The sequence below is a fragment of the Harpia harpyja genome, chromosome 11, assembly GCF_026419915.1.
Source record: "Harpia harpyja isolate bHarHar1 chromosome 11, bHarHar1 primary haplotype, whole genome shotgun sequence".
NCBI lineage: Eukaryota > Metazoa > Chordata > Aves > Accipitriformes > Accipitridae > Harpia > Harpia harpyja.
In genome coordinates, this window is record NC_068950.1 from 36,019,222 (window position 1) to 36,046,063 (window position 26,842).

Genomic DNA, 26,842 nt, shown 5'->3' on the forward strand with positions numbered 1-26,842 from the left:
ATCTATAGGAGCTCCATGGTGTGGAGGAGGTAAACAGGAAACACTCCCAAAGCAGGAGGGCCAAAATGCTCAGGCATGGGTTTAAAAAATAAACAAACTACACTCACCTTTTGTAATGGATAGTGCATAATTACCTGGTGGAACTCATTGCCACAGGACAATGTGGAGGACAAAAATATAAGCAGGCTTCTGTGCAAGGGCATTATTTACACCAAGTCTTGTTAAACTGAGGATGGTTAATGCTTGCTCTCTGGGTATCTGTTCACTGGATGCACCACCCTTTTGTATTTTTTTTTCTGTTGTCTAATTTGAGCCTCCCAAGCCACAGATTGTGGCTGTTGGTCACTGTGTCACCGTCTTCCACTGTTGAGAAGAGGTTGACTCTGTCATCTTTGTACCTCACCTTGAAGTAGCTGTAGGCTGCTATCAGTTCATCCCTTAGACCACACTGTTGAGACAGCTTCTCCATAAGCCCCAACCTTACCAGCTCCCAGAGGATCCTGTGCATTGAGTCCAACCAGGCCTCACTCCTCAGAAACGCAGAAGGTTCCCGATCGATAGAGCTGTTCTTATCTCCTGCCTCTGCACCACACAGCAATTAGTGCCTGTGGTTCTGATGTATATGAACAGGCTGGACCATGGATCCCAGGACCCAGGAACCGCACGCCTTTGCAAAAAGTAGTGAGTAAAACTCACCACCATGTGTTGCTGGAAAAATACCTTCAGGTGGGATGCTGGTGAAAAGTCTGCAAGGGGAGGATGCAGACCAGCAACATTAGCTTATGTCAAGCCACTTTCTGAGATGCAAGCTGAGGTCTCGACATAGCATTGAGATCCATCAGTGCTGCAACTCTCAGGGGAAATCCACTCTTCAAGTTATCCTGGGTGCTTTTTCATGATGCCTGTCTTACTACAGATGATTCAGGGAAGAATGAAGTACACCAGGATTATTAACGTTTCTTTAATTAGTAACAGAAAAAAAAATGTTTGGACTTCTACTGATTATTTTACACAGAAAATATTGGAATGATGCATCAGGTGGTTTTGTGTCCATTTTGCTCTGTTTTATTTCCATTTAAAAATATACATCTGGTACACAAGATTAAAAAAAATAGATTTTCACAACAAAATAAGTGCTTTGAGCACTAAAAATTCACTTGTGCACTTTAACGTTGGCCTAAATATTTACATTTTCTAGCCACATCCCCTCCCTACCCCAAAAATGGGCAAGGCCCAGATTATAAATATTAGCTGTGTCTGGTATACAAAACTTTCCCAGAAAAAGGGCAGGAAATACAAACATAACAATGCTGTGGCTCAGACAATTTGATTTCAACTCCCTAAAAACAGAAAAAAAAAGACTTCAACTCTTGTCAAAAGAAAAATGTCACAGGGAACACAACACTAGTTATTGGGCATTGCAAGCAGAAGGGGAAGAAATTTTGAGATGTGATACCTTTCAGGGGAATAATGGCACAGACCAGGTAGCAGTAGTATGCTTTCAAAAGGTCAAAAAGGTTTAAGAAGGACTGATCTTGCTTTTTTGGAAGAACATTGTAGATTAGATGTCTCTTAAAGTCCTTCTCCACATGATTTACTATGCTGTAGGGTTGGATAATGGAAAAACAACAATTTCTGCAGCCAGCATCTGTTGATCTTGAGCCAAGAAAACATGTCAGGAAATGCTGACATGTTGAAAATGTTGTTTTCTGGCAACAGTTCCTTTCCACCGCTTCCTGAGTCTCTTCTCAGGTAGACTGTACTGATCACACTGAGAAGTGGCCTAGTTTACCTCCTCTGTCATGGGCCACCTTGCCATTAGTCCAAGCAGTGTTGGATGCATCTTAGAACATCACGAAGTCCACTCTGCCAAGAGTGAAATATCCTTTGCAGGGAAAAATGGTCCCTTTGGGAAAGCACGAATTAGGGCAGAAGGAAAGACATTCACAGCTCATGGTTAAAAACGGTACATCAGGAACTAACCACATGAAAGCAGCTGGGATCAAATGTCACCAACTTTGCAGAGCTGATCTCAGATGTTATCACAAACCCACTGCATGTGGGAAAGGTAGCAGGCATTACTCGGTAGCCAAGGTCACAGCTCCTCACAGGGCAGGAATCACTAATAAAACATTTGGAGATCAGTGTAGCTGAGGACAAAACAAGAGGAAAAGTAGCTGAAGGGATGTTATCAGACATGGGATTGAGTCTTAGAAACCAGAGTGTGCAAAAGTCAACCAAACTTGTCTCAATCTCCAGTAAATCAGTGGCTTTCTAAGACAGGAGCCATACAACAGAGACTGGGATCTATTAAAAAAAAAAAAATCTGTCCAGAGATGCTTGGCAGTCTTAGGATTCAGCCCTGGCCTGAAGAGGCTCTCTGCAGTGTTCATAGTTCATTGAGTTGAAATGCCCAGAGCGAGTCCTTGGGAAGAGGTCTCCCACCACAGGGTGTCTTGTCCCATCAGACTCCAAATGAGCCGGCTGAGTTCGCCTGCCAAAATGCTTCAGTGGCAAATTCGTTCTGTCATTTCTTTCTGCATTGAAGGAGAAGAGAAAAGAAAGAAACAGTAAGTGCAAAAGACAGGTTTTGGTAGACTGACGTGTCAGGCAGTTTGGCAGGTGTCCAAAAACAACCCAAGGCAGCAACCGTGGGAGTCTTGGGGAGTGTTTCTCTATTTCCCATGCCAGCCCTCCTGGGAACTGCTCTGCCTCAGCAGCTCCTTCCTGGCATCCTCCTCGGTCTCTGTAGCACAAGGTTATTTTGGCCATGCCCTAGCTTTGAGAGCAGTCCAAGGAAAGAGCCTTGGTTGAGATGTTGAAGGATCCAGGTCCTGCTCCTGACTCAGCTGCAGAGCAGCCAGACAAGGCGGTGCCGCTCTCAGAGCCTCCGTTTGCAGCTGCCTAGGAAGACGGGACGTGGAGCTGCTCCCGGCTCTCGCTCCAGGAGGTGACAACAGCTCACCCAAAGGACCTGCGGTTTTGGCAGGGGATCCCATGGTCACACTGCAACGCAAATGAGTGCTAATAACAGAGGGCCACAGAAACCTCCTGTGAGAGCGAGCCCTGTTTAGGCTAACAGACAGTTGTCTTTAGCCAGGATGGCGTCATGGTAGCTGCATTAGGAAGGTGCCCAGCTTTCAGCTGGTGGAAGATGGTATTTGTCCTTGCCTTAAGGAGCTCAACTGATAGCTTGCAAATCACGTACATTGCTGCAGTGAGGAAAGTCTGTGATTCTCTCATCAGATTCATGGCTTGTGAATCTTTGTGTGCACACAGGCCTCCTCACACACCCCAGAGAAAGGTTTGCACATTAAAATGTACTCCCAAAATAGATCTGAAGTAGGGCTGCTCTGCAGAGAAGGAAGGATGCAACTCTCAAAAAAAGAGAACTAGGAAAGTAGGATGACCCTTCAGTAACCCCATAAAAGGCCCTTTAGTGATATAACCAAGGGGGACAGATGCTGCAATCTCAGCTCTTCAGTGCTGAGAGCTTTGTTTTTAAAATCCATCGGGGGAGAGTGGCAAAGAGAGGGCTTCTCTATAGGAGTAACATGCAAAATCACTGGAGTGCAGAATCGTGCCATCAAATGAAAAGCCGATGCTCTGCCACAAAATTATGTTGCAAACGGGAAGTGTTTGCAAACATCTCGGAAGGAGAAAGAAGAGGGGGGGGTGAGAAGGCTGTGAACATCCTCTTGCAACAGCATCCAGCCCATCCCACTAGCACAGCACCACACACAAAAGCAGCCTTGAATAGGATGGGTTGGAGTGGCCAGTGGACTGCCAAGCCGCCTGCGAGCTCCTCAGGCTGGCCCCAAATGTCCAAGGCATTCATCAGACTCTGGAAATCCCCACAGCTCTGCTTTAGTACATAACCAGCTGGACCTCTGCCAGTGCTGCTGCCCGGCACCATGACCTGCCCTTGTCAAGGAAGCAAGTGCACGGCTTCTTTCTGCCCCCATATTTCTTGATTTGTTAAGAGTGAATCACTGCCTTTCACTAGTTCTGCCTGTACAAAGGATCTATATCTCATTCTCAGCTCCCAAGATTTGCTGCTAAGAAATCACATCCCAAAGAAGCTTGACAAAAGGGAAACTGAGGCAGCAAAGGGAGATTCAGCCAGAGGCAAGCTTATAAACCAAGAACTCCTTCATCCCACAATCCCTGTAATTTTTCTAAGCTATTTGGGCATAACAGGACATTTTCTGGCTGGGGAGGTGCTGGTTTTCTCTTTCTTCTTACTCCTAAATCTGAAAACTGGGGCTCCTCAGTAGAAAGCCCACATCTGGAAAGCTCCAGCCATAATACAGCACTCAGACCTGCTGTCCTGCTCCAGATGTGCTCCCTCCGCTTGTTTGGTGGCTTTCCATAGTCACGTGCAGGGAACGGGCACCTCTGCAGGCAGGAGTCTCCTCTGTCATGGGATTCATGTGGACTAACTCTGGTCATCTAAATGCAAGGTTAGGACAGTTGTCTGGGCTCATAAAGCCGTCAAGAGAGACTGAACCTCTCAAGGACAGTTCATCTCATCCCTACTGAGAGATTATCACCTTTCCACAAACCTTGAGAACTTGCAAAAACTAAACTCTGCAGTCTTAGCCTAAAATGAAGGCAGATGCAATGCACTGTTTGTCCTTGCTTAAGTGTCAAACCAGCTGATGAATCCTTCAGGACTTCAAAACACTTAGGAGCAGGGCAACAGCTATGGTGCAGCCCAGTGAGAAGGGGAATGAGCAAAACAAGTCACTAGTGCTCTGCCCTGGGCTGGGGAGAGTAACTAGCCACAGGAAAGTGGACTGAGGTCAAGTGTAAAGTGCTGCAGAGGTTGGATCTTTGTGCATCTTCACAGCTGCTGCTGAAGCAAAGCCAGAACAGCATGAACACCGGGCTCCCCACATGCTCCACAGCACAATGAACTGGAGCCACACCAGGCTCCTGGGGGGCTCATTGGGAAGCCCCTGGGATGTGCATGAAGAAACTTCCCATTACTGCTTTCCCTGCCTGCAGCAGAGAGAAATGCTGTTGCAAGCTACTGGATCAATTCTAACTCATGCAGACTTGGGGACTGATGGCAGTGTCAAGCTGCAGCCTCCCTGGGGTAACAGCATGGCCAGAAGGACCATTTTCAGTTTTTGAAAGTTGTTCATAAGCTGCAGCAATTTTTCCCTCCCTCCTCAACTCAGCATTGCATCCTGGACAGACCTGTCCTCTGGTGGCAGGACACTCTCATACACGCCTACACAGGTCGTTGCCTGAGGGAAGGAGATCTCCCCTGTGGTTGGGTCTGCTTGGGGCTTGGATGCCAGGCAATGAGCACACCAAGAAATGAGACACAGATAGACCAGAGGTAAATGTGTCTCATTTCCTTGTAGTTTAACCCTGGTTGCATCACACAGGAAAATCTGTTCATCTTAGATTCATCCAGACCCATAAATCATCTCATGTTGCATGTGAGTCACTGGCATTGAAAGCCTATTTAGCAATGTCAGCCTCTGCTTTGGCTATTAGGTGCTAATTATTTACATTAGCAAGCATCAGTCAAAGGAGATGACACCATTATGGGCTGTATATCAATGCTAAAGAAGTTTGTCATGAGGAGCAGTGGTGAGGAAGACTTAACAGAGGACGGAGTGATGCTGAGCTGCCATTTTCTGGAGCTGAGGGCCATTGTGATAATACAGGTCACAATCAAACTCTACAAAGTAATTAATGTAGTCGTTGTTGTCATTCAAATCTCCCCTGATTAGATCATCATCTCTCAATCACCCCAAATTGTGATCAGAGCAGACAGGCAGCAAATTGACTGAGACAAATGAAAGCAGAGAAGGAGTAAAGCACTTAGGGGCAGGGGCATTCCCCCCACCCCACTCCCAGATACTCCTAACAGGCAGCTCATGCTGGGACTTTTCTCAGCTCTTTCTCTCTCTGGGATTAAATCCTCTTGGTCTTCCCTGGCTCTCTGCTGCTGGATACAACCTTTTCTGCAACCCAGCCCTTATCATAGCACGGTAACTACTGGGTTCCCTATTAATTCTTTTCCCCGTTGCAACATGTCCTCCCCAGGTCAGACCACACTGAACCTTGCCTGTGACACACTTGGCTCTCTTACAAAACTAACTATGTGCATTTTCTAGTTTATGTGCCCGGGCTGTCTGACCTCTGCTTCCCACCAGTCCTGCTGTTTTCAAGGACTCTCACTTTCTGCCTAGCTAATTGCTTCCCAAGGGAGGCTGCAGAGAAACTTGGAGCTCCAGCGAGGCCTCTCCAGCTTGGCCTCTATAGCTGTTGTCCTGTTGGGGCTTGCCTTCCTGCAGCCTCATTGTAATTCACACTAGGATCTCAAGGAAGGACCTTAGTCTGCTAATAGGAAAACTCAAGACTGTGGAGAGGAGACTTGGGCTCAGATCTGACCCCTGAAAGCCATGTGGACACAACTGACTGGAAACGCTTTGATGTGCAAATTGCATTAGGGCTACCAAGACAGTATAGAGGGACGCTATGTTACGGTGGTCCTGAGAATACTGAAGAGCAATTCATAGACACAGCAGCAGAGGCAAAGTTTAAGGAGGGTTTTCAAAGGGTTTCCTCTGTTGCTGGGAAGCTCGCTCTCAGAAGACTAAGGCTGATGGTTACAGGACAGAAAACATGGGTGTGCTTCTGAGGTAGAGTAGCTGAAAGAGTCCAGAGAGGGTGACTGCAATGGTCAGAGTCCAGCCCCCACCTGAATCTACCAGTGCTCTGTTCAGCCCATGCCACTCTCGCCTCCTCCACCTCCCCATCCCTGGGGCATCCTTACCAAAGGCTCCAGCTCCCGATGGTCAACAAGGCTGAACTCCCTGATGAAGTAGTAAAAGTGCTTGTAGCAGGTGTTGACGTGAGCCTCAGCACCCATGTTGATGATGCTGTCAAAGTGGTGGATGTAGACATGGACAAAGACACGGAAGAGGCGGGTGAGGATCTTAGTGCAAACTTGCTGGAACTGCCTGGGGAAGGGAACACCTGCAAAGCAGAAGCAAGTTGGAAGCCATTTGACCATTTCCAAAAAAACCAGCTAGCATTTAAATGTCACTGTCACACTTAACAGGCAGTCATAGATGATGAGGAAGTATTCCCTTGGCTAATGTCAAGGGTGACAGCTACATTGGGGCAATCTGCCATCTAGCTCTCCCCACATACTTCCTCATTGCCTAACTAGCAATTTCACACAGGCATGGTCTGAGGATCTGGGGAGTTGCCCTAGGAGAGAAGATTTCTCATCCAGTGGAGGAGGCCACATCTCTCCACATATGGCTCTATCCAGAGCAATCTGGCAGAGAGAATCCTTCTGCCCTCTCTGCCTGCCTTTCCCCTACAAGCCTGTGCAGGCACAGCATAAGTCAAATTATATTTACCCGGGTCCATAAACAAAACTAAACCTCCTCCTAGCAGAAAAGATACCTTCCCTGGTCCTCTGAATCAAAAGCATGGTTCATACTGTTTTTCTTCCTCCACCCACCCTCAAACATCACTTCTGATGCATCAGCAGAAACAGGTGGAGTTTCTACATTTTTTCCTGATCCTTGTTTCAAACAAATGTCTCATTAAAACAGGAAGAAATTGCCCACCTTAGTGATGCTTAGGCTGTAATTTCATTGCACCTGTATGATGCTCCCTCCTGAGATATCCTCCCAGGTTGTTCAAGAATGGGACCCACCACACATTGCTCTATACTTTTAGCCTTGTCCCACACAATTTTGGGGACACAAGGACGCAATTTCGTACTCTACATTTCCATCCTTGTCTTAATGCACTGCTATCACAGTGAAAATCTCAGAGGTGTGATACCGTCAGTGTCAGCAAGCCTGGGGTAAATCTCTAGAGGAAACACGTCTTTGAAACCCCGAACATATTTTTGGGGAGGAGGAAAATGAAACAACTGGAATTTGTTTTCCTGAAGCTTCTTCCTCTCCCCTGAGCAATTCAATGCAAATTTGCAAAGAACAAAATAAAAACCTCCCTTCCCACGGTTGTATCAGCCTCCTCCCTTAGCTTCTTATTAATGCAGCACATCATAACCTCTTAAAAATCTTTCCAAATAATCTCTGCTCAACCATGGCCAGCTCACACATTTTGCGCTGTGGAAAGCATGAGCAAATCTCTTAGCTAAAAAAATTAAAAATGGTAATTTTATCTTTGAATCTTTCTCATCAGCCTCACTAGGCAATTAAACTATTTTTCCCAAAGGCTCCTGGCAGTTTTGTTCCCAGCAGCAGTGCCATGCCCCTCTCCTCCGTGGGTGGCAAACGCAAAGGATCTGTCCTTCCAACATCATGCATGCAGCCTGTGTTTTCAACGGCCAGGGTTCGGCAGGTGCTGGGTTCAGTATCGCACCACTCGTAAGAGAAAAACGATCTGTGGTCTAAAACAGAGCCACCCTCAGCCCAGCCCAGTCTCACTTTGCTTTGTGCACAGCGTGGGTGCAGCAGGCAGGGCAGAAGCTCGTGTGCCCATGCCACAGGTGGATGTCCCAGCCACCGCTTGGAGGAGGACACGTATCTCAGCTCAGCATCACACAAACACAGAGCGGTGGTTTTGAGACTGATTCACAGCTGCTGCTCTGCATAACCATGAGCACGCTGCAGCCCCAGGGCTGCTCCTGCAGCAGGGACCTCGGCATGACCTGTTTCACTGCTGGCTCTAACGGATCCCGTTAGGACTTTCTGGGAAAGGTGTTCACATCTGGCAAAGTACAACCAGGCTCTCCCCATGCCAGCAGATGAGAGATGGTACTGGAGATCTGCTTCTGCCCTGCACCCTTGACTGCGGGGCTCTCCTTGCCTGCCAGTCTGATAAGGGCAGGGATGAGAGAGAGATCTCCAGGTTTCCTTGCAGTCAGGAGGGACGCGATGCTTTATCAACGGCTTCATTTGAGCTTTTTGCACTGAGTGAGAATTTGCGGAGCAAATAAAAGCCATAATCACCCAGCTGGGGACTCAGACATGCCATCAGGGTGGCCCCTGCAGACCAGCTTTGAAGAACCAGTCAAGAAACATTTTTTTTAATAAAGAAAAATTAATCACGGCAAGTAATTTCTGATGAACGCACATTGCCGGGCCCCGGCTGGGGAATACACAGTTCTGAACAGCCTGTCTCCCTGGGACCAGAGGCAAGCAGTCGCTGCTGGGAACTCAGCAAGGTGCCAGCAGGCAGACAGCGTGTTTGTTGCCACCAGTTTGTCACACGTCCCACTTGCCTACTGCCTCCTCTGGTCAAAGGAGGCCACGAGGAAGAAATCAGACCTGACCAGCCATGGGAGTTTATCACCAAACTGCAAAGACTGGTAGTGAAGGAAAGCAGCAAACCTCAACCCAGTCCTGAGCTGAGAAAGAAATAAAATCAGACAGTGAACAGCAGATCAGAAGGATCTCAGACTCCCAGGGCTTATAGCATCTATGGTCCAGATACTGCTGTTAGATGAACCACCTTCAGAGCTGGCAGATGGTGACAAGTGGCTTTCCACTGCTTTTGTCCTGAGGTTAGCCAGGAACTGTCTTGTTCTATAAATCAGTTACCAGCAAGTCTTTGTGGACATGCTGGCAGCTGAGAGAGTTAGAGGGGAGACACCTCCAGCTACATCCTGGGTTCTCCAAAAGCAGCTCTGCATCAGGGAACAGAGATTTGGCATAAATAATAGAATCCTAGAATAGTTTGGGTTGCAAGGGACCTTTAAAGGTCATCTAGTCCAAATCTCGTGGCCATCAGCAACTACGGGAGCTATCCTATACCCAGTGATGCCTGGAAGGATATCATCAAGCTGCCAGGACCTAAAAGTACCCTTCTGGGCTGCCCCATCACTGTGCTTTCACATGAACCCCGCAGCAGCATCAGATCCTGGGAGGTGAAGCTGGGCTGCTCTTCTTTGTGTCCATCACAAGGTGTCAGTGTGTGGCCATCCCCTTCAGACAGGGCCAGGCTGTAGTGGTGGCTGGCTGTCACCAGTGGACTTCCACAGGTCACCCATCACCCTACCACATCGTGACACCACCACCCACTGTGGTCCTTTGGGTCCAGGGATCACTGGGGTCCGGCTCTGGCTCCTTCTCCCCACAACACCCCTCTCACTCGCACGCACGCCCAGGGCAGAGCACAACTCTGGGCCATCGGGTCCTGCTTCCTCTCCCTGTGCCGCAGCCATGTCTGCGCCTCCTGTGCCAGCACCCTCAGTTCGGGCTGCGGATGCTCGACTGGACCCCGCGTCTGGCACGGGGGCCTGCGCCAGTTGATCAAAGCGCTTCCCCACGGGAAGGAAGCAGGGCGGATATCTGATAAGCAGGTTGCCTCCTCCAGCAGCAGTCGTGCCTCGCTGCTGATCTCCGGTGACTTGGAAAGCGGCCCACAGCAGCCCCGGCAAGGCACTGGCCACATTGGTGAGGAGGTGGAGAAATTCCCCAACCCCTCGCCCAGAGCTGAAAGGAAAGGGCTCTCCGGTAAAGGCTGCATCTGACCAACCCCGGGGAGAACGGCAGAAAGATCCGGCAAAAATAGGGCTTGCCCTGGGTCGCGGCTGCTGGCGCAGCGGATGTCCAGCAGACAAGGCGTGCGACATCCTCTCCAGCACGCGAGGGGACGCGGCGAGAGCAGGCTCTGCCTCCTCCCTGCAGCCAGGCGCGCGTTGCAGCCAGCACGTCCCAGCAAGGGGAAGGCCCCGAGACAGGGATCTCGGCACTGGCCGCACACCTATCCTGCCCCTGCAGATGTTTAGCTTCAAACCGAGCAGCCGGGCCCCTGTACGTTCACGTTGGAGCTGTCCTGGCTGCTAGGAGGGGTCACTGTGGCAGCAAGCGGGGAGCAATGGGGCCCGTTCCCCAAGCACGGAGGGTGGCAGGCTGCTCCCTTTGTGGTTCCCAGCTCCCTGCCAGGCTGGGTCAGGCAGAGCAGCGTTGGAGCTGGCAGCAGAGAGACCCCAGTAGTGGCCAGCGCGCCGATAAGCGGCACTTGGGAGTGGGGCAGTGGTGGCCCTTGCTTGGGGGACTTCCTCCGTCTCGGAGCTGGTGCATCGTGGCGCAAACCAGCAGGAGTAGCCACTTGGTGAGATGAAGGGATGAGGCTGGTGGGACTGACCCTGCGTGGCTGAGATGACCTGTTAGCAGGAGTATGGCAGGCCGGGGCAAAGTCAGGATGGAGCCCCAAGTTTTGACAAACCACCCTGGCAGGGTGGTGCTGCTTGGGTTTGCTTCACCCTCCCCAGCCTTAGACACATACGGGGACCCAGCAATGCCATGCCAGTGCAGCCCACTGATGCCAGTCCCAGCTGCCTCAAGGGACAGCAGAACACCACAAAACCCACCTGGTCTGATTTAAAGGCATTCAAGTTACCTTTACATTTAATTCACCAGTGATTACCATCCAGCAACCCTGGAGCAGCAAACCCACAATCTGGCAGGCAGTAGCCCCCCTCTGACTCTTCTTGCATGATGAGTGACGAGGAGGGGACCACAGGACGCAACGTGAGCTTGCTCAGGTGCCGGGGAAAAGATTTATACACAAGGTCAGCTCTTCTCCTCCACCCGTGATCAGAAGTGTGTGCTACCCAGACGCTGCGCACAGACCAGACAGCCGGTGGCTGGGAGCATCGCCTGTCCAAGGGCAGAAATGCAGCCCAGGCCCAGGAGGAGTGAAGCAGAGCAGCCATCCACGGTGGTGGAAAAGGGAGAGCCTTACCCATGCTCCAAGCCAGGGCAAAAGCTGTAAGTACAGCAGGTAGAATTTCACTCGCTGTAATGCAGCCAGGGCTGTGGCGAGCGGCGTGACTCACAGCCCTGATATGAATTAGTACCTTCAGTTTATCTCGGATGTTTTGCTTGAAAATCCCAAGATGTGATTTAATGCTCCGAGAAATCTGTTTTCCCCACTCTGTGCTGATTGCTTCAAAACATAAGGAAACGATGTGGGACCACGTGTAAAAGGAAATGAAAATGAGAGGTAACAAAGTGCCTGCGCTTACGGTAAGGGACTGCGAATGGCTCTTGGATCTTTCCTGCCATCTCTCCCGTCCCTAACCCTCACGCTGCAGCCAATTTAATTTTTTCATGATGAATCAGTACTGGGAAGCTATTTTGCTTCTTGGCAATTGTATTTTTTTCTTCCGCAAAAGCAGTAATTCAATGAATTATGTGATGAATTATTGTTGTCATTATTTCTCAATTCCATTTTGGCCACCGTGGTGTTTGGTGATTAATTTTTTCCTAAAAATAAGTCTTTAAAGCCCCATTTAAAACTAATGGCATGGTGGCAGCTGCAAGCTGGTGTGGTGTTAATTTTGGAAGAAAATAGGCAGAAAAAAAAAGACAAATCATGTAAAAAATAGCCAGCTGAGAGAAAGGCAATAATTAGCTGAATTCAGAACATTTTTCTTCTGTTATTACAGGGAGAAAGTATCGGATAATTTTGCACCAAGTTTTCTCTTTTTTTTGTAATTGTTTTGGGACCACTCGAATGGCAGAGCTTGAGTTTTGAAAAGCTTTCCAAGAACTGTTCCAAAATCTCCTGTGACTGATGCTCTGTAGAGCTGCAGGCACATTTGGCAGAGAGCGTGGGGTGTTTCCGGCGCTGGGTCTGGTCCAAACCCTGCGTCCTCACTGATTTAATAACGGAGAGGTTTCAGCAGCCGCGATGGTGCTGACGTAGGACGCTTGGCCTTGTGCAGCCGGCAGCCTGATGCTGGGCTGACTGGTACAGAAGCAGCTGACTGCCACGGGCCCTGCAAACCCCATCCGCCCAACCCTTCTCCCCAGCGTGCTACTGCCCAGCAGCAGCTCCCTAAAACCAGGCACCACGGGGCAGAACGATTACCGGGAGGAGCCGATTTTTTTCCAGGTCATAATTTGTTCATGTGGCCACTCACTGAAGAAATCTACTGATATAGTTTTACCAGCTGGTAAAAATACACCTGTAGAATCATTTATTCTTCTCCCTGCATGGGAACAATGCTTATTCTCCATTTGAATGTGTTTTTCAGGACAGCTACATTGGTTGGAACAGTGGAAACAAAGCGCTAGCACATGCAAACTGATATGGGACGTCTGGGAAAGCTGCTGCTGCTGTAGATTTATAGCGATCAGGTTGGCATAGCTCACCCCATACAGGGATTTGTCTTGACCAGCAGACAAACAGGTTTCCACTCCAGAGGAAGGATTATATAGCAAAGCCTTTAAGTGGGACTGAGCCCTACCGGTGGATTTCCCTGGGGATGGGGAAGATGCAGTATCTCCCCCTGACCCTTGCTGTGGTACGCAGAGGGCTTGGCAGCCCCCCCGGCCCCATTAAACCACCATAGGGATTTTCTACCAGTGCAAGCGTGCCATCCGAGAGTCCTGCTGTGACTCTGCCAGGTCACAAGCTGTCTGCTGGCATTGGGCTCCCTTGCTGCTGTTTCAGATGACAGCTGCCCCTCTGGCCTCGCTGCAGAGCCGGCACAAGCTCTGCATCACGCAGCTTGGCTAAACCAAATGTGTTTGTCAACCGGGTCACTCTGCTTGCCTCCCACCTCTGACATGTGCTGAAGAACCAGATGCTTTAGTGGTGCAAATCAGCCCAGCTCTGCTCCAGTCAATGAACTTGTGCCCATTTGCCCCAGCCAAGGTCTCCCCCATGATGCCAAAGGACCCTGTAAGCCCACAAGCCAGTGAACCATCTTTGCTCATTTCCAGCTGAGCCTCTCATCCCAGGGTGAAGGATTTCCCCCCTCTGACCCATGAGATACCTCTCCCTTAACTGTCAGGTCAGCCATGAGCAAGCCCTGCTGAATCATGTGCTGCTTCAGACTTTGTAGCTTTTGGATGGAGAAGGATGCTGAGGTTAGCCTCAGGCAACATTAGCAAGTTTGGGGAACACTTACTGTTTCTAAAAAAAGAAATGAAAATAGAAAAGTCTGTTTTGTCTGTGGTCAGGTAGCCTTAGCCAGGGAAATCTTTGTGCATGGACAGTTTTATTGCATATGGCAAAGAGGGGCCAGGAGGGACAGCTGAGATACACGCAGCTCATGAAACACCCGCTGAGACGGTGGTCAGCCATGCCAGTGGATCTCTCCGGTACAAGCAGGAGTGGAACAAACCTTCATGCTAAATCCTATCTCTGCTGCTAATACTGAAGAGCCTCAGCGTGACTCCAAAGCATGAAATTTATAATTTCCCCATTGCCTCATCAGACTCCTTTCCCTTCCTTAAACCAGCTCACAACTTCCCTATGTCCTTTTGGTGCCTTATTCCCCTTGTCCTGGGTCTTTTCCCAAGGGGATGGCTCTTTAGGAGGGAGGCTGAGCATCTCCGTTTGCTCGCCCTGGCCACTGTCCCCGAGCCCTGCGTCCCTCCCTGCTGCACGTCCCCCAGCCTCCCCCGTCAGCCGGTGTGGTGACGAGGAGCAGCCCGTCAGGAACCCATGGATGTGACATTTCCCTTCGGCCGAACACCTCCATCTTCTGAAATGCCAGAGCTGCCGAGCAATTACCCAGCGCACAAGGCAGGCCAGTGAAAGGCAGTTAATTGGGGACACACTGACAACAAAGTGCCACGGGCTCCCTCCTCCCCCTGCCTCCCACAACAGCCTTTCGTGCGTTTTAAAGTGCAATCTCAGGCTAAGCTCCCTTTCGCATGTGTGAGGCCAGAACCACCAAGACACGCCGGCAAGGGGACTGAAGTCACTCGGGGACACGAGGGTCCCCACAATAAAGGGGCTTGGAAGAGGGACCCTGGGAATGGCTTTGGAAGAGAAAAAAATGGGTTTGCCCCATGACCGCCTGCAGCCTGCCCAGATCTCACCCTGAACTGCCCCCACACCAAAACAAAAGGAGAAGTGGAAACCAGAGGCACCAGCCATTCCTCCCCACATCGGGTTGTGTTACACCTCGGAGGGAGAAGTGCCAGAAATGGAGTGAAAACCAGCAGGGCCACGACTGTACTTGGCTTTTGCACCTCAGACGGAGACAGGGGAGAGGGGAGGGTGCTGCGATGCCACCATCCCTCCGTGGCTGCCTGCTTTCTGCAGTGTTGAGACTCCCTGTAGCCCTGACTCCCCAGAGCAGCTTTCAAGCAACTTCACATCCCAAATCCCACCTGAAAGGCATGAAATTGGACCAGGACACTGTCCTTTCCGGCTGGAGGGAAAACGGACTAAATCCACATCTGCATCCCTGCTTTTAATGGCGCACAGAACTTCTCCTTGGGAACAAGCCGCTTCAGGAAGACGAAGATGGAGCCTACCCTGTGGCTGCCGTTTTGCCCCTTGGCAACAGCGAGCCTGTGCCCAGCTGCAGCCAGAATCAATGGGGACTTTGTTGTCCCCAGCTAGGGACTGGGGCTGCCGGCACGGAGCATCCTGCGCCGACACTGTCAGCCGGCCACAATTCCAGCCTCCTCCGTCCGCGGGGATGCGTGGAGCCCACTGAGCCCACGAGGGAGGGATGACTCCATGGCACAGCAAATGCCCCTGGTGAATCCCAGGGGCTGACTCTCCCGTGCGCCCCAAAGGCAGCCTGTCTGCCTGTCCTCCGGCACAAGGATCCGGCACTGCACTACCCGGCCTGCCCCAGACCGCTGGCGAGGGGAAGGCGGCAGCAATTGCCTGCAGGTCTTGGCCAACACATCAGCTGCAACCCTTGAACTCATCTCCCCAAACAACAAGAAAGCAGCTAAGTAGCAGGGCTAATATCAGCCCTGGCAGCTGCCGACCACTGCAGGTCAGCAGCAGAGGGGTTAGTTTGCAAGCTGTGTTGCCTTTGGCAGCTGCTGCAAGCTCGTAAGGCCAAACTTTTTAAAGGGGTGCATCGTACACCCTGGGGGTTGGGAGCTGCAAAGGCCAGATACTGGGGACAGGCATCTCTGCTCAGGCGATGCCTCAGCTAAATAGCAAGATGTGATGTATAATCAGGGCTGAGATGAACTATCAGAGGTAGAAAGGAGCGGAGAAGTGAAGGAGCAAGCGGAATGAGGGTTAGACCTTGGTACCATGAACCTACCTGGAAAACCAGAAAGAAATTGAGTTGGTTAGTCAAGAGAAGAGCACGGTGCAGGGATGTGATGACCACCTCTAACCAGCCCTGTGGCTCAGCTCCTTGAGGAAGGGCAAGGAAGCTGATGACCTACCAGCCTTCATTTCTCACAAGCACAGAATACTTGGAAAAAGTTCAAGCACAGAAAAGGAGAACATTGTTTTCCACATCCCCTAGGAGCACGACAAGGAATCCCGAGCTCAATTTGCAGCAAAGGGGTGTGGGACAGACGCTGAGGAACACCTGGAACAGGAAAGGCCACGATCCTTGGGATTGCAAAGTTTGGCAACACCAACCCTGAGGTGCACCAGCCGTTTGGGAACCTGCACCAGTTACAATCCCAGCCTTCTCGCAAAGAACCAGAGCACACTCACCTATCCTGGTGGGGAAGATGTCCTCGTTGTTAATGAGCATCTCGATCCAGTCCATCAGCATACACATGTACTGCGGAGCCGACAGCTTGGTCGGCTTCTTGTATTTGCTATCGTCCTGCCACCTGTACTCGTACTTGAGTCCACCGGACATGATGGGGCAGCTCTTTTCCGTGCAATACTCCGACATGGTGCCATAGATGAGGTTGATGCGGTTGAAGAAGTCCACCACATGCACAGCGATCCAGTCGTTGATGCTCTCGCCGGGAGGCAGCTGCACCACTGCTTTCAGGTCCAGCCCAGACTTGAGGGAGGCCTGGGCTTTCTTGTACAGCTCGAAGCGCTGGGTGCCCGGCTCAAACTTCTTTCGGGGACGAAACGTTTTGTCTTTGTTGAAGACTTGCTTGAGACACAACGCCATCGTGGGCAGGGCCAGCAAGGGTGAGGACAGAGGCTCGGTGCAATGTGAAACCCAAGGCTGGGATCTTCAGGGGTGGAGGTTCCTGGGAGGAGAAAGAGACAAATTTCAGTCACATATGAAGCCAGCTGCACGTGGGGGCATGCTCCCAGGGACAAGTTTGCACCAGGATGCTGGCTGGCCCTGCTGCTCTTGCAGCACATGGGGACAGAAATTTGGGGTGAGCTCCTGGCCCCTGCACACCCACCAGGGTGACCTGGAGCTGCTGCTGACACCTCAGACAGCAGCTCCTGGCACCAGAGAGGGCAAGCATCACCACACGCGCCCTGTGCAAGGCTTGATGGCAGACAGAGCCCATCCTCCCTCCCGAGCACGCCGGGAGCTCAGCGGACTTCAGCCAGCCTCTTACCTCCCGGGCTTTTATCAATAACTGCTGCGATAAACTGAGAGCCGCGATATCAGCAGAGTTCACCAGCCTGGGCAGTCCCAACCTGGTAGCCCTTTCCTCTTCCAGCAAAGGGGAAGCATCCCTTTCCCAGGAATTTCTCAGTACAAATAACCCCCGACCCTGCCGCGGTGGCTGGTGAGCGATGCCCTGGGGACCGCGCTGCGACCGCAGCTGGCTGCTGGTTCACACAGCCCCAGCGCCGAGATCAATGGGAAAAGGGGGGATTATTTTTGTTGTTCTGCCCCGTGTGTTTGTCCAAAAGAACAAAACCTGCATCCGAAGAAGGGAAACGGCAGCCCAGCACAGCAACGCGACGTGCCAGGATGCGGCCCTCCAGGCATGCACACAATGCACACAGGAGCTGTTGGGGTGACGAGCTGATGCTTCGGGTGACTCGGTCTGGAAGTCACAGCTCAGCAAAGTGCTGAGCTCACCCCTTCCTGCCCGCGGTTAGCAGCACAGACAAGGGCTGCGGTATTTCCCTTTTTTTACCTTTTCCTCCCTGAAGCTCCAGTGGAAACCCCATCCGCCCCAGGCTGTCCCGCACAGGCTGAAATTGTGCATTTCGTTACCTGCACGCATCACCAGTGGTGGTAACGAGATCAAGGCCCCCTTGTGCTAAATGCTTTGCTGAGGCTTAGGGAAGAGAAAGTCCTCCAACAGCCTCCCCCCCCCCCCCCGGAGGAGATGGAGAAAGAGTTAAAAAAAAGGAAGAAAAAGATTCACGGAAAGGGGAAGTGACTGACCCAAAGTCACGAGCAGGAGGGAATGGTGCCTAAGCAAAACTTGGATGCATATTCATCGTTAAAAAGACAGCTTTTAGCAAAAAGCTTGCTAAATAAACTCTCTTTTCTAAACTTAGTCCCGAGCCACAGGCAGATCCTATTTTGCCCAGCAGAGACCAGCTAAACACCTTGCAAGAGAAACCCTGTGCTCCCCTCAAAGCCCACCTACTGAGACATCACTGGAAGACAGCAGGACCTAGTGATCGCCCCAAGCACGGGCAGGATCTGCCCGGTGGGGATTTCTACACCACAGCCAGCATGTGGCTGTGGGGGGAAAACCCTGGCGTGGGTGCAAACCCTGGTGTGGGGGGAAACCCCAGCACCAGTGCCATTAGGGCACTAACCACAGCCTTTCCCGCAGGCTGGAGCGTTGCTTTGCCACCATTATGTAGCTCACAGCATGGCGGTACCAAACCCCACCACGCTCTGCTGTACCCGGGTACAACGAGACCTGAAACCGTATGTTATTAGGTGCTTTTTGCCCCACTGAAGGGGTCACAGTCATCACACAATGTTATGCAGTACGACTTTAATACTGGGGTATCTGCAAACCTTCCCCAGCTCATGTTGCTGGGTGAGATTTTAATAGCTCCAGCCCCATTGTCCTCATTTATTGCCAGAGGGCAATGACTGGGGGATGCTTCTTGGATGCTTTTTCCTCCCCTGCCCCAAGCAGCTGGCTCCAACCATATCAAAGAGCTTGTTCCCCACTTCAAAAAAAGCACAAGCTCTCCAAAATGCCAACTGATGGAGGGAGCCGGCACCACGTCATGACTCCTACTTGTCCCGAGGGGAAGGGTCTCTGGTACGGCAACCCCGAGGGAGCCCAGCGGAGGCGAGGGGACTCTTGGCACAGCGAGGCTGTAAAGAAAAGCCCTTATCTGGGGCTTCCCACCCGGCTGTCACATACTCAAGGCACATCCTGTTGATAACACCTCTAAAAAAAGCCTCCCAGGGAGTTTGCTAATGCATAACAGTTTCTAAAATATGTACATATACATACATATGTATTTATATATAACTACTGCAATGGGGATCCTACTCCAGTAACATAGGAAGTGCCAGTGAGGCATCCAGCAGGGTCTGCCCGTATAGAGGTAGGTGTGATGGGGCTGAGCAGTGCCCAGCCCTGCAGCCAGCGTGGGAGGGAGGGGGCCACCAGCACCTTTGGTGCTTTCACCACCCCCCCAAAGGACTTATCACTAACTGGCTCTGCCACCAAGCCAGGACATGGGGCTGCCACCACTGAACCAGGACATGGGACTGTCCGTGCCTTGCTGCTGTCCGTACCCTCATCCATGGATGATTTTTCCTCTCTCTCTCTCCTGTCACCAGCCAGTGGCAGAGGCCTCTGGCTGAAACATAAAGGCCATTAAAATAAGCAAAACCAAACAATCGTGCCCCTAACAAGAAGTCAGGATTTCCCCATCTGACACTTGGCAGCTTCCCAGGACGGGGATGATGCAGAACCTACTAATGGTCCTGCAGCTCCCTCATCCCAGTCCCAGCCAGTCCAAGACCCCAGACAAAGCTGAGCAGCCCCTTTGCCCAGCACCCAAATGAAGTCCAGTGACTGCCACCCTGCAGGGCTGGAAGGGCATCGCACGGCACCATGACAAGCCTGTGTCCTCGGTCTCTTTGCCAGCTAGACGGAGGGTGAACAACTCAATTATCCCCGTGTTAGACTGGACTGATCCCACTAGGTCACACAGTCCCTCTGGGCAAACATCAGTACAGACAGGGACTAGGATCTAACCTAGGAGGTTTCCCTGGGATTTCAGCAACGCAAGTCGTGCCAACAGACCTTTCTCCGTGTCACTGTTTCTGCTGGCCTCAGCTCCATTCGCTCTGCTCCAGGAGCTATTGCTGTTTGCAGGCTCTTCCATGCAGAGACTGGGTTGTTCCGGGGTGATAAGAAGCCACCCTGGCAGGTCATATCCCATCAAATGTGTCACTTGCAGGAGCCATCAGCAGTGAAATCAGTTCTCCATGAATACGGGGGGGGTTCCCTTGTTCCTGTGCCTCACACTGCAAGTCCTCTGCAAATATTGAGCCACTCACTGGGAAATAAGCTCTGCATCTCATGTCCTGAAGCCAGACCTATAACTCATCCCACAACTGCATCTCTGCGTCATCCACAACTGGATCTCTGTGTTACCCTGCAAGCTGTTCTCACTCATCAGGCAGGTGGGAATGTGCTTCATGCTTCAGTACTGAATAAAACACCAGTTTAAAAAAAAAAAAAAAAAAAGCAATAAACCTGCTAAACATCTGCCAGGTTTTTCCTACCATGCATCTGTTAGAGATTCCCGGGAATGGGGGAGCAAAACCCATCACTGCCCAAGTGCTCGGAACAGACTTGTCCCCCGAGCCCACAGGACGCCAGCATGGCACTGCAGCCTCCCTGCTCCCCAGCCAGCAGTGCACGCCGGAGTAAGGCGAGCGGTTTTGCTTTCAGGATCCTTGCCAGCATCGCTACCAAATTACCAAGTCATTAAAAAGCCTTGTCAATCTTTACTGGAGAAAAATGTTCTCCAGAAGTTAAATTTAAGACAAAGCCAAAAACACATCCTGGGATTTACGACCCGAAGAAGCAGAGGCAGGCGCTGCGCCAAAGAACAGATTTGTTCTCTACTTCGCCCCAAAGCTTTCACTGCCCGGAGAGATTGATGTGCAGGGAAGAATGTGAGCAGCGTAGGGAGGGAGCTGCACGGAGGCCAGGACCAAGGCTTGAAATACCAGCTATGGCCCTTGCAGCTGGGGCACTGAGATGGGACATACCGGCTTGGAGCAAACAGGCTTTGCAAAGTCACTGATGCCTCAGTTTCCCCTCAGGCAGGGACGCAGCATCCGCCCCTGCTTTCTGGGAAGAAAAGCAAAGTCCTTTGGGAACGGACCTGGACACATCCCGAGTTTAACTGGTGGAAAAGGGCATCAGCAGCGAACGCAAGACCAGGCTTTCCCAGTGTCCACCTTTATCCGACTCGGCTGGTACTCTTCCATCACTGGCCAAATATTTGGGACAGATCCATGTAAAGAGATGGAAAATGGGAGATCTTCCAAGGTTTAGCTGCAGCGTGGAGTTCAGCTGAGCCTGATGTTCAGGGCTGTCGCGTTCCTGGAAATCAGGCCGTAGCCCACTGGGGCTTGGGGTGGGACGGGAGACCCATCCAAGTTCAAATCGCCGCTCGCGCTGCCTGTTTTGGGAAATCCAAAGGGCGAGCTGCCATTCAACAAGCTTAGACAGCAGCTTCCTACGACATGACCGTACACGTCCCGCTGCCGGCCCGTGCCGGCGGGGCCTGGACCGGTGCCGCAGCGGCAGCCTGCAGGTCTCTGCCTTCGGTTCCCACGTGCAAACATCAAAGCTTCCCCCGAGAGGAGCCTTGGCAAAGGCTGCAACCCCACTTCACCGCGCCGCAGTTCCCATCACGGGGTGGTGCCGGCACCCCAGGGGCTCACACGTCGCTTTCTGAAGCATCTGCAAACCCCCAAATCAAACCTCGTCCCACTCCTGGGAGCAGACAGGGCGTGAAGCAGGTGGCTGTGGAGCCGGAGACTTTCCCCGCTGTCACCCCGTGTTGCTGCCGAGGATGGTCGGAGGAGGATAAGTGAAGCTGCCGGGTGGAAAGATGCCGCCGCTTCCCATGGGACACCCACGCCATGGCATGCTCGGTGCTTACCCCCATCCGCGCTCCCAAAATAGCTTCGGCTTTGCAGAGGGCTGGCTACAAACCCAGCTGAGCGGCCGCAAAACCCCGTCCACAGCTGGGAAGGCTGCTGGCTTCAGTCCTGCCCCTGTTTTTACCAGCAGCATCAGAAGCAAAACTCAGGCGGGTTTAGCAAGAACCAAATGAGTGCAGGGTTAAGCTCTGCAAGGGCAAGGCAGAGCCGCTGCTGGGAATGTAGCAGGCAGAGACACGTGAAAAACTGATTTCCTAGATTGCTGGCAAGTCCAGAGATGAAAGGAAATGAACTGGATGGGGGGGATGTAAGTTCAGGGTCAAACTAAGCCACTAATTTCAGATTTGAGGATTGTTTTGGTTTTTTACGTAAGCTTCTTTTTTTTTCTTTTCTTTTTTTATCATTTGAAAACCACAGAGGAACACGGCAAGGCAAAGGCTTTGTTGTAAATTAAAAACAACTCTGAAAGGTCTGTTTAGAAACTGGCAAAACAAAAGGGGAAAGCAGGCAGAGCAGGGGGAGGGGGGCTTCCTCCCCCCTAGTCCTGCAGGCACGAGGCAAGGTCACTAAAGAAAACCTCCGGTTTTGACCCCAAATAAGCTTTAGTCGGAAACCCAGCAGGAAGGATCAGTCAGACACACCACTATCTCCAGGGTGATGGGCACCGGGGACAGTCCCGTGCTCCCTGCCTCAGTTTCCCCAATTTCAAAACTCTCTCCCTCCCCAGCCTGCCTTTATATTAAGGGCTGCGAAAGCAAAGGCTTCAGGGGGAAAAGCGCTTTGCAAGTGCCCCTGGGAAGCATTAGTGATCGTGGAGGTTAAGGAGAGAGGAAGGCTCTGACGCCGGCACCTCCTGTGGCTCCAGTGCCAAGCGCATCCTCTCTGGACCCGGCCCGAGACAGTTACACACTCACACAAGCATCTGACTGCAAACCACAGGCAGCCGCTTTAGCAGCGCGCTCCAACCCTCGCCGGTGGTGCAACAGCCGGGAAGCACAACGAGGGGTCCAACACCATGGGCAATCCGCAGGGAGACTCCGGCTCCCACTGCTTTAGGAAGAGGCCGCAGAGGGAGAGCACAGATCCACATGGCTCCAGGCACCATAAAGAAAAGTGTAGGTTAAATACTACCAGCTCTGCAAATCCCCCTCGGGCTTCCCCAGGGCATCTTGCCTTCGGCCACTCAGATGTCTGCTTGTGCTTCCCTGCTTTAGGGGATTCCCTTCTCCCCACCACAGGCAGCGTAAAAGTCCCATCCTGCCCCATCCCTGGAAGAGGAACAGGGCAGGCATCAGCTCAGCTACTGCCTGCCAGAGCCCCGAAACATCCAGCCAGCCTCCAGATGGACAGTCTGACCAGAAACCAGCTGGCCCTGGGGCTCGGCTGGCTTTTTGCTGCTTCTAGGAAGCGTTACTGTCTGGCTGCTGACTCGACAGCCCTGTCTCCGAGTTCCTTTCAAGCTCCAGAGAAGTCCCTTTGCAAAGTTCGGTCTTCAACCTGTCCAAGAGCATCTTTGCAACCAGGGCTTCTTCTTGGTGGACTTGCACCCCAAAGACCAAGGCTGCTTCTCCTGAGCAACCCTTGAACTGCAGCCACCCCAGCCCCAATCCAGGCAGGGGCTGTGGGTGCATGATGCTCCCAGGGAAGGGAACATAGGCCCTCTTTTCCAGCCTTTGCGATAGCCATGTCTGGTTTTAATCGTCTAAGGAAGAGGGGCTGCAGAAGGAAGATGCTGGGGAGCACAGTCCTGGGGTGCTGGCCCCGCTCCCTCAATGCTTCCTGCTGGAGCCAAGCCCCAGCTGGGCTGTCCGTGAGAAACGGGGTTATTGGCTGCCGATCCCAAATATAACCCAAACGATGGAAAATTCCAGGAAAGGAGCCAAGACAAGATGCCGGGAGGGGGATCAAGGCCCCGCACGCGGGCTGGGGGAGCTGCAGAGAAGCCCTGAGCTCTCAGCGGCGTCTCCCTGCCGCCAAACCCTCCTTGTGCAAACCCCCCCCCAGTGCCACGGAGACCCACAAGGGGGGTGAGCGTCCTCCGAGGCAGCCCCTGAGCACCCCAGCACCCATCTCCGGAGCAGGCACCTCCAGAGCAGCAGCAGGACTCAGCCCCCCGCTCCCCGGCTGGGGAGCCGTGCTGGTGCTTCCCCTGGCTCGCCTAGCGCTTGGAAATCCCCAGCTCGTGCAAAACGGACCCAGCACAGCTTCCAGGAAGGGGACCGCACACACCTTGGCTTGCCCCCCGCCTGTCCCCACGGTCCCCCCGCTCTGTCCCGCTCCTTGCCCTACCTCCCTGCCACGCCACCAGCAAAGCAGCAGCTCCCTGGGGACCACAGCCTGGCCCAAAGGCACCGAAAAAGTTTTTCCCGAGTCACCCAAGATGCCTCCAAGCAGAAAAGCAAAGCCCCATCTCTCCAGGCTAGAGGCAGCACGTCCAGTTCATTGTAGGGGTGATATGCAGTAGAGCTGGGAGCTTTTTGGGGGTACCTCATTCCTGGGGGCTGGGATGTCGCTGCTGCCACCAGTGACTTGCCGGGAGCCCTGCAGAGAGGTGTCCAATGGCCTCCACGGTGCCCGACTGCTCTGGTTCAGTCCCAAGGGTGATTACTCCACCGTCAGAGCTGTAATCCCAAACACCGGGAGCTCCAGGCCTGCGAGCTCAGGGAAGAAGATGAGAGGAGATAAACCAGCTGCTGAAAACCCATCTCCACCCAGTTCCCCCCACCCACAACTTTCCGCCCTCCCTCCGACACGGGCAAAGCCGCTGCTGGGACTGTCCCACCTGGGAAACGGGTGTCTGCCCACGCCGTGTGCTGCCTTCCCCTGCGGGTCCCCCCTTCCCCTGCACACCGCCGGCCATCTGCACTAATCCCTGCCCCACCACCGGTGACTCCCAGACCCTCCCGCATCCCCGAAACAGGCTCCCTTGGTATTTATACACCGGCAGCTGAGCTGAGACACGCCGAAGGAATGGGAAGAGCCTTCTGCAGGCATCCGTGCCCTGGCTGGGTGAAGGATTGCTCCTTCCCAGGCTAACCCAAACCAGCTCTTGCCCAAGTCGTGCTTAAAAGCACCCCAGAAGCATCCTCAGGGGTGCAGCACTAGCTTTTTCCACCCCGGGGACTCACCTCATCCCCTGGCACGCCTGGCTTCCAGCCCCAAATCCCTCCGCTGCACTTTCTGCTCTTACTGAGGAAAAAGAAAAAAAAAAAAAAAAAATGAAGAAGAAAAAAGTCCAAGCCAGGCTCCCCGTCGGGACCGTTGGCGGTTTGGGGATGGCAGCGGCAGGGAGAGCCGCCGCGCTCTGGCACTCGCCGGGGTTTCGTTAGAGAAACTGGGGGCCGAGGGTTTTTCTCCGGCCGGTGATGTCACATCCTGACCCCACCGGCAGCTCCAGCTGTCCCTGGAAAACCCGCTGGGAAGCCGGCCTGCCGGCCCCCGCCAGCCGCCGCACCGGGCACACACGCTCACGGGTGGGCACCCACACCCACGCACCATTCCTGGGTGCTGAGGTCCTTTTTGGTGCGCAGTTCCCACACTGCTGGCTGGCTCCCAGCTTTCACGGGACAGCAGCACGCTGGCAGAAAGGAGATGAAATCCTGCAGTATTTCTCCCCCCGCTGCCCTCCCGTCTTTTGCACAGTCCCTCTCCCTTCATCCTTCCCCCCTCCGCACGCACGCAAAAATCAGCCAGAGGTTTCAGTGCCAGGCCAAGCTGAACGCTGTCCAAAACAGAAAAGCCAGAGAGAGGGGAAAGAAAAAAAAAAAAAAAACAACAGAAAAACTTTTCGCTGCACAGAGCAGACTTACTTTCCGTCGGTCTCGGAGGTGGGGTGAGTTCTGAAGCGCGTTGTGGTATTTAAATACGGCTCGGCGAAGGCAAGCCTGCGCCAGCACGCTCAGCGCCGAGCGGAGCAGCCAGCCAGCCAGCGTGGGATGGCTCAGCGCGGGCCGGGACTCTGCTTCGGGGTCAGACTCCTGGGTGGGGATGTAAAACTGGTGCTGCACCCCACGTGTCACGCTCACGGGTGTTGCAGCGGGGCAGGAGCATGGCCCCGGCACTCACGGTCCCCTTCCTGGCACGGCGGCGTGTCTTTCCCAGGGGAGCAGCCTGGCTCAGCCGTGGCGAGATGAGATGCTAGCCTTGCGGGAAACGACTGCAAATCATTTGGCACTGGGACAGTTCTGGTGAGGGAAGCGTTTCTAGGCTTTGCTTAAATGTGTGCGAAACTCATGTTCAGCCAAGTATTTGCAGGTGATAGGGTGAGCTGGGGACCGGGGCGCAGGGCGAGGCGGGGGTAAGGAGCAACAGGAGTGTGAGAAAGGAAACCACAAACCCAGCAGCCTGAGATGGCAGGAGGATCTGGCCACTGGGTACATTTGCATGAAGCAGGAGGGTTTAGGATGAGGGTTTGCGTCCCTAAACCCCGCCTGGCTTCCCCTGCTGCTGCGGCCAAGGATTTACCTTCCGACCCCATGCAGACTGTGCATCCAGTAGGACACATCTCTGCAGGATCTGGACTCCTTCCCCTGTAACGAGGCTTCTCAGCTACAGGTGATGCCAGGGTTTGCCCTTGAGGCACAACGTTCAGAGACGGTCTTTAAAAATAAAGTTACGGGCCCGGCCATGGCAAACAACCTCGATTATCCAGCAGCCTCCCAGAGCAGACAGCCAGTAGGGAGCTCAGCCCGGGCCCAGCAAGGCATCTGCTCTCCTTTCCTCCCTCTCTCTGCACTGGTGCAAGGCCCAGCACTAGCACTGGTTTTGTGCAGGTGCAATAGAAACTATTTGTCACCTGCAGCAGCATCTTATTAGGAGCAAAGACGACATCGAAGGGCCCGTAGCATCAGCCAGCAGCTGCTAGCGGATCGCTTTGGGCCAGAACCAGAGGGAATCAGGGTTTGCACAGCCCAGCAGCCCCTTGCTTTCCTGCCTGTCCCTATTTGGGAGATGGCTGAGATGCGTCACACCTACAGCACCTTTCTGCAGAAAAGGTAAAACCTGGAGGCGAAGCGCCCTGCACACTCAGCTCTTGGGGCAGGAGGGAAGCACGAGCTGTCAAATTCACCTGCCCAGCTGCTTCCCACCACGATCATCAGCTAATTCAGT

At 52.7% G+C, this 26,842-nt stretch overlaps 1 protein-coding gene across 5 annotated transcripts; it reads right to left on the reverse strand.

Moving 5' to 3' along the window:
* Nucleotides 1-937: 937 nt before the first annotated feature.
* Nucleotides 938-25,991, reverse strand: MOB3C (MOB kinase activator 3C). Of its 5 annotated transcripts, none has more exons than XM_052802014.1 (6): nt 25,543-25,991; nt 24,862-24,922; nt 24,221-24,384; nt 16,402-16,901; nt 6,800-7,002; nt 938-2,537 (listed from the first exon to the last, which is right to left on the reverse strand). In XM_052802014.1, exons 4-6 carry the CDS (start codon nt 16,817-16,819, stop codon nt 2,508-2,510), a joined length of 651 nt encoding a protein of 216 aa, XP_052657974.1. In that variant the 5' UTR covers nt 16,820-16,901; nt 24,221-24,384; nt 24,862-24,922; nt 25,543-25,991; the 3' UTR covers nt 938-2,507. The 5 variants fall into 5 exon arrangements, with proteins under 5 accessions (XP_052657974.1, XP_052657972.1, XP_052657973.1 ...); XM_052802012.1 differs by having other exon boundaries at nt 24,221-24,391; XM_052802013.1 differs by lacking the exon at nt 25,543-25,991 and having other exon boundaries at nt 24,862-25,172.
* Nucleotides 25,992-26,842: the final 851 nt, after the last annotated feature.